This window comes from Trichomycterus rosablanca, chromosome 11, assembly GCF_030014385.1.
Source record: "Trichomycterus rosablanca isolate fTriRos1 chromosome 11, fTriRos1.hap1, whole genome shotgun sequence".
NCBI classification, from domain to species: Eukaryota; Metazoa; Chordata; class Actinopteri; order Siluriformes; family Trichomycteridae; genus Trichomycterus; species Trichomycterus rosablanca.
The window spans coordinates 6,997,645-7,005,385 of record NC_085998.1 but is presented as its reverse complement, the minus strand read 5'-3'; the positions used below and the strand labels follow the sequence as shown (position 1 = coordinate 7,005,385).

The 7,741-nt window shown below is 41.4% G+C and overlaps 1 protein-coding gene across 1 annotated transcript; it reads left to right on the top strand.

The window, feature by feature from the left end:
* Window positions 1-3,535: 3,535 nt before the first annotated feature.
* On the top strand, window positions 3,536-7,437 carry slitrk3a (SLIT and NTRK-like family, member 3a). The gene has a single exon (XM_063004418.1). It carries the CDS (start codon window positions 3,557-3,559, stop codon window positions 6,173-6,175), a length of 2,619 nt encoding a protein of 872 aa, XP_062860488.1. The 5' UTR covers window positions 3,536-3,556; the 3' UTR covers window positions 6,176-7,437.
* The last annotated feature ends 304 nt before the right edge of the window (window positions 7,438-7,741 follow it).

Sequence of the window (7,741 nt, the reverse complement as noted above, 5' to 3'; positions counted from 1 at the left end):
CACTGATGGAGAAACAGTGATGGAGGACGTGAAGAACAGTAAGGCCTGAGAAGAGTGTACTTTAAGTAGAGATTGATGGACATGTTCTTGTTATTTTCTGTACCTAAGCGAGTTCAGGACCACTGATAGAGGAAGAAACTTTGAAACATTTCATGAGGAAATGAGAGAAAAATCCTGTGGAAGAGTCAGTAACATCTTCCCTCCCAAAGCTCTTTTATTCTCCAGAGGACCAAAACCTTAAAAATAGAGAGAGAGACAAAAATCCATCAGTACTGACAGTGAAATAGTTCAGTCGTTTACTTACACTGCTAAAAGCTGTAAAGTGATGACCACACAAAATCCTCATTTCTGATTGGCTGGCAGGTGTGGATTTATTATTATTATTATTATTATTATTATTATTATTATTATTATTAATTATTATTATTATTATTATTATTATTATTATTATTACTATTATTACTATTAATAAATTATTAATAATAATATTATTATTAATTTATTTTCACTTCACAAAATTTGTTAGGGATATATGAAACCAAAGAAAAGACAGAACTGCATTAAGAAATATAAATAAATAAATAAATAAATATAATGATAATAAATAATAACAATAATGATGAAATAATAATATTAATATCCATTATAAAAATAATAATAATAATAATTATTATTATTATTATTATTATTATTATTATTATTATTATTATTTTACTATTATCATTACTATTATTCATTATTTATTTATTTATTTATGTATTTTCACTTTCATTATTTTACATTTTTTTATTTAATTTGGGAGGGATATATAAAACCAAAGCACAGACAGAACTGCAATAAGAAATATATATATTAAGAAATAAATAATAACAACAATGACAAAATAATAATAATAATAATAATTATTATTATTATTATTATTAGTAGTAGTAGTAGTATTGCTGTAATAATAATAATAATAATTATTATTATTATTATTTATTATTATTGTTATTATTTATTATTATTATTATTATATATATTTTTTTTTATTATTTTTTTTTATTTTTTTTTTACTTTCATTATTTTACAAAATTTGGGAGGGATATATGAAACTAAAGAACAGACAGAACTGCATTTAGAAATATAAATAAATAAATAAATAAATAAATACACATAATAATAGTAAACAATAACAACAATAACAAAATAATAATAATAATAATATTAATAATAATAATAATTTTAAAACAATAATAATTGTTATTATTATTATTATTAATATTATTGCTGTATCCTTTTCATCTAAAGCACCATGATAACTGATTTGTGTGTGAGTGTGTGTGTGTGTGTGTGTGTGTAGATGTGAGAGAGCATGAGTTGTAGATCTTGGCCGCCCACTACAGGACGAGTTTAGTACAATAAAGAGCTGCTGCTGAATAGAGATCAGTGTGGAGACAGAGAACCTTTCATAAGTTCAGGCTGCTGCAGCGAGATCGAACCCAGACCCAGAGAGAGAGAGAGAGAAGGATAGAGAGAGAGAGAGAATGCATGAGTGAGAGAGTGAACAAGAGATGCTGCGGGAGACAGAGACTAACAGAGGTTAAGAGAGCATGAGGCAGAGTGTGTATGATAAAGAGAGAGAGAGAGAGAGGAAGGGAGAGAGTAGACGCGAGAATGCAAGAGAGAGAGAGCGTGTACAAGAGAGAATGATTGAAAGAGAGAGCATGTGTGTGAGGGAGTAAAAGAGAGAAAGCCAAAAGAGAAAGAGCACGAAACAGCGCGAGAGAGAGAGAGAGAGAGAAAGAGAGAGAGAGAGAGGTTGAGCATTCCCTCCTCCTACCTTTATTTGCTCGTCCTCCCTCCCGCCTGCTTTCCTTCAAGCCCATTTCACAGCGAGATCTTTCAGCGAGCCGACGTAGCGCATCCTCTCCGTACCGCTCAACACCGTAGCAATGCTGCTCTGGCACTACGTATCCAAGTCGACCTGCGTCTCCGTTTCCTCCGCATCACACCTGCAGCCATAAAGCAGAATCGCAGGGGAAGAGTGTAACCACCGGAGCTTTTATTCCAATCACGTCTTCACTTTGCCTTGTTTGCCTGGGACGACCAAGGAGAAATCAGCACCATGTTAAAGACTCAGAGATCGAAAAAATTTTAAACTCTTTTTCGCCCGGTTCTCGCGCTGACGCTTTTAATCTGCATTCGGGAAAAAAAGAAAAGAGGTGAGAGCTCGCCGAACTCGACGGATGTGGGAGGACGGACTGTCTCGGACCCGTTTTTGGTCTCGAATTCCTCCGTTTGTGATCGGGAACCTGCTCTGTGCTTATTGATCTGTGCCTGATCTAATCTCATCCGGACCGAAAACAAATCAAGAAAAGCTTTTATTTCCATCCCGGCGCTGGCTGAGACGCTGAATATGGAGATATCCGACAGTTTGTGGACTCAATGAAGATTTGTTTTCATTTTTGTTGCAGTGCATGTCTTCATCCAGTCCCCAGCCGCCGGAGCGCCAGTCTCCGCCTCCGTCAAGGCGCAGGAGATGTAAACTTGGAGCCTGTTGAGAAAATCCCAAGTAGGTACCTGCTGCACTGATAATATACTCGGTTATATCTTGTGAATTCTTTAAAGCCTAAGGTTTGGGTTTTTTGGCATAGGATGCGCCTGGTACAATGTGTCCTATTCATCAAAGGCTTTCCAATGAAGTCTTTCATCCGTTCCTTTCATCCAAAGTCGACGAGGAGTGAGGGGGGACCTTGACGCACGCTAGCGTTTAGGACTTGTCGGCTTCCAGCTCCCTCGGCTCACAGACTCCGGCGGTAGATGTGTCGAGAGCTAATCATGTGTGTTCAGTGTGTGGAAAAACAAAGAGACTTGGCTATGCTAGGCTGATCTAATTAAAGATTGACTATCTTTGAGAGGTCATGGTGGTTTGTTTTGGAAATGTCCTGTCCTTGTATTAGACTAGCATTAAAAATAGTTTTCTGTCTAAAATGAGGTTACAGAATGAGGTTTTTATAAATCAAAGCCCAGCAAGATGCATTAAGTTGACAAATGTCTGGTTCATCCCACTAGCCTTGAATCTGTATGGATTTTCATTTGGGTTTATGTGTGTGTGTGTGTGTGTGTGTGTGTGTGTGTGTAGGTGGATGGAGGGGTGGAGGGCTGGATAAGAACTAGATAAATTAGGGGAGACTAGATGAGAGCCGCTGTCTGATCTGATTGACGCAAAAAGCAACATGATTAATTGGACTGCAGGCTGACGGTGCTATGAAAAAATGCAACGTCACTGACAAGCCTAACGATGCAGGCGACCTTCCAGAAAATCTAACCATATGGGATAAATATGGGTGTGTACTTTATTTTGGCAAACCTGAACACCAAGAAAAATGTGCCTTGAATTATTTATGGTCTGAATTGCACTTCTGTGGATGCTGTGGTTGCTGTCAAGGGTTCTGAAACTGTCAAGAAATCCTACGAGTGTCCGAACACTTTAAGCACTAATTCGTCTCTCTGTTTTCATTCCAGTGCTGTGAAGTGGCTGTCTGCCGTAACTTCATCGGGTCCTGGAGGAAGGATGCTGTGGGTAACCCTGCTAAGCACAATAGCTTTAGGGTGGACTACGCCGATCCCACTGCTGGACGAGTCTGAGGAAATCGACGAGCCTTGCTTCGACCCCTGCGACTGCGAAGTCAAGGAGGGCGTCTTTCACGTGCACTGCGACAGCAAAGGATTTACAAATGTCAGCCAGGTCTCCCAGTCGTGGACGAGACCGTTCAAGCTCAACCTGCAGAGGAACTCTATGCGCAAGCTATATTTTAATAGCTTCTTGCACCTCAACAATGCTGTGTCACTCAACCTGGGCAACAATGCACTGCAGGACATTCATGCCGGCGCCTTTAATGGGTTGACTATTTTGAAAAAGCTCTTTCTGCACGAGAACAAGTTGGAGGTGTTCCGGAACGACACCTTCCTCGGACTCGAGAGCCTCGAGTACCTTCAGGCAGACTACAATGTCATCAAGAGGATAGAGAGCGGTGCTTTCCGTTACCTGCACAAACTCAGAGTGCTTATTTTGAATGACAATTTAATACCCACGCTACCCAATTTCTTATTCAGGTCGGTGTCCTTGACGCACCTTGATTTGCGAGGCAATCGGTTAAAGACTCTACCGTACAAGGGGACGTTGGAATACGTAGGTCGTAGTTTAATGGAGATCCAGCTGGAGGAGAACCCGTGGAACTGTGTTTGTGAGATTGTACAGCTCAAAACCTGGCTGGAGAGAATACCCTACACCGCCCTGGTGGGCGACATCACATGCGAGTATCCGTTTCACTTACACGGCAAGGATCTCCGTGAGATTAAGCGGAGTGAACTTTGCCCCTTGCTGTCCGAGGCTGAAATCGAGGCTAAACTTGGCATCCCGAGGATTCCGTTTAATAGCGAGAACACATGGCCCACCAAGCCGTCATCCATGTTGTCATCGTTCCACAACACTGCCTCCTCGGTGGAATACCGAGAGAAGCACGTCAAACCAACGAAGCGACCGAGACCCACGAAAACACCGCCGACGCCACGAAGCATCTATCCCGGTCCCAACCACCCTCCTGTTCCTGGCTACCAAACACGTCCACCTATTCCAATCATCTGCCCAACTGGGTGTATGTGCAATTTACACATCAATAACCTTGGACTTACCGTCAACTGCAAAGAAAAGGGATTCCACAACATCTCAGAGCTCCTGCCACGTCCGCTAAATGCCAAAAAACTTTATCTTAGTGGAAATCTGATTCAAAAAATCTACCGCTCAGATTTCTGGAACTTTTCCAGCCTGGATTTACTCCATTTGGGTAATAATCGAATATCATACGTTCAAGAAGGTGCCTTCGTCAACCTTCCTAATTTAAAAAGTTTGTATTTAAATGGTAACGATATTGAAAGGCTGACTCCGGGCATGTTTCGTGGTCTGCAGATGCTCAGTTACTTATATCTAGAGTACAATGTCATTCGGGAGATCCAGCCAGCTGCTTTCAGTCTGATTCCCAACCTGCAGCTGGTTTTCCTAAACGATAACCTGCTCCGTACCCTTCCTACCGATGCTTTCGCGGGCACCTCCTTGTCTCGGCTGAACCTGCGCAACAACTACTTTCTGTACCTACCCGTGACTGGAGTCCTGGAGCACCTGGACTCCATCGTTCAGATCGACCTGCATCAGAACCCGTGGGAATGCTCCTGCGACATCGTCCCTCTCAAGCAGTGGATCGAGAAGCTGAGCTCCGTCATCATGGTCGGGGAGGTCATCTGCAAGACACCAGAGTTTGCTTTCGGGAAGGATCTTCGCAACCTGGACCTTGAGGTCATCTGTCCCGAGATGAAATTCGCAGCCTCTCCTGGCCTTGACAGTGACGTCACTTCGACCAGTGACTCCGGATTAGGATACGCACCCTCTTCAGGAGCTGTTCCCCTGTCAGTACTAATCCTAAGTCTTTTGATCTTGTTCATATCTTCTGTGTTCGTAGCTGCTGGATTATTTGCGTTTGTACTGAGAAGGAGGAAGGGACTGCCCTTTAAAAAGCGCCAGGAGGGCGTGGATCTCACCGGGATCCAGATGCAGTGCAGGATATTTGAGGAACAACAAGCTTCCTCTCCGGAGAAACCTGCCACCGGGCACGTCTACGAGTACATCCCACATCCGGTTACTCAAATGTGCAACAATCCCATTTATAAACCTCGAGAAGGTGAGATCGATGGAGAACGTTTTGTAGAGACCAAGGAGAACAGCAGTAATTATCGAACTCTGATGGAAAAGGAGAAGGAATGGACGATGGCCGTGTCCAATTCTCAACTCAACACCATTGTGACAGCGAACCAAACTGACAACGTGGCCGGATTTCACGAGAACGGCGTTCTTTGCCCAACGATCATCGACAGCCAGAGGCCTACACCGACCGTCGGGTTCGTAGACTGCCTTTATGGAACCGTTCCAAAATTGAAGGACATGCATGTCGCGCATGCGCACCCTCCAGGAATGCAATACCCCGATTTGCAGCAAGACGCCAGGTTGAAAGAAACTCTGCTATTCACCGGGGGTAAGGGATTTCCCGAGCAGTCCCAGAACGAGTACCTTGAGTTAAGGGCCAAACTTCAGACCAAGCCGGATTACCTCGAAGTCTTTGAGAAATCGTATCGGTTCTGATGATGGAGAGTAAGCTCACTTCCATACTTAGCGTCAAAAAAAGCATGATAAATATCAAAATAAATATATATCTATACATATATCACACATTTCCTTCAAAACGCTTTGGAGGAAAGGCCATACTCAGATATTCAATGAAGTGCCTTTTTTTCAGAGTAGCCAGCAATGACCCTTATTTTTATACGGAACAGATTTGTTTGTGCTTCGGAAGATCTGGAAATCTGAAGATCGGCACGGTCTTTTCGTGGCTTCTCGGATATTTTCCAGACAGCCTGGCACAGCTCGTAGTTGGAGTTTGCCGCATGCATCCAACGGCAGGGGTGGGTACTGTCGAGAATACCAGATCAATCCACTTGATAGAGATACTGTGCAACATATTTCTGTTCGGTGGTTTATTTATTTTATATATTTCCAAAAACGGACGTCCTCTCGGAAAGACGCACCTAAAGGAAAAAAAGGAAAAAAAATATTTGTGAATATATGAAGCTCATAACAAGATATTTTATGAAATTTAATGCACTTTCTTAAGACAAAACCTGTCTCTGGATATTACCACTAACGGCTTTGTAGGAAGCACTTTTAATGTTTTCTCTCTCACACGAAGATTTGAAAAGATAAAGTGTGCATATATTTATTCTGTAATTTCAGTGAGAATTTAATTGTAAAGGTAATGTAAAATCTATGTATAGTGATTATGCGTCTGGTATAGCCTTCTTAATAAAACCAAGGGTTGTGTCGACCCTCTTAAATTAAATAAAAAAGGGTACCAATCAATAACTGTTTGTCAGGTATGCAAGTGGTGTTGTGCTCCCACGATGGCATAGAATCCGCTGATGGTTTTTGCTCCTATGATCTGCAAAGCAAATGAGTAAATGCCTGTAAACCTGCTGAGGTCTGCCACTTTGCATTAAATAAACCTCCTTCTGCTGCTGTACGATGCAAAAAACAGACCTGACATGGTTTAATCTGGTAAAACTTCTGCACTTTATTCATATTCCAGTATAAAACTGTAACTAATGTTTAAATACAGAGTAGATGTGGATCACACCAAGGAACTCACCAAGGCTCACGTAGCCTCTCAGATGGTAAATACAGCTGAACTCGGGCTGTCAAAGCTTTTAGCAATCGACGGTACTTGTCACTACAAATTCTGTCCACAGGAGGGCAACAGCAAGACAGTCTAGAAACCTGTTCAGACAAGCGGCTGCCAAAAATAGATACTCGATTATCTGAGTGAGAAATAAAACAAAAAATGAAACTTTCTTTCTTTTTAATCTTATTTTATCAGTTCTGGATGGATCCCATGAAGGAGTGGGAGCTCAGTTTGGTGTATTGATATCTGAAGGATTAAAATGTACACGTGTATTAAATCTGAGAGCAGCACAGTTCTGAAATAAAAACACTTTCAGGGATTTTATATTCTGGTCTCTGGATGAAGCAGTGATGCCTTGTGGTGCAAAATATTGATGAATGAATTTGTTTTGCTTTAGTAGAGCTTGTGTAAAAGTGGTGTATCAAAAAATTTACTGTCAAAAAAACGTCTTCTATTTTTTTTCGTATCTTTTT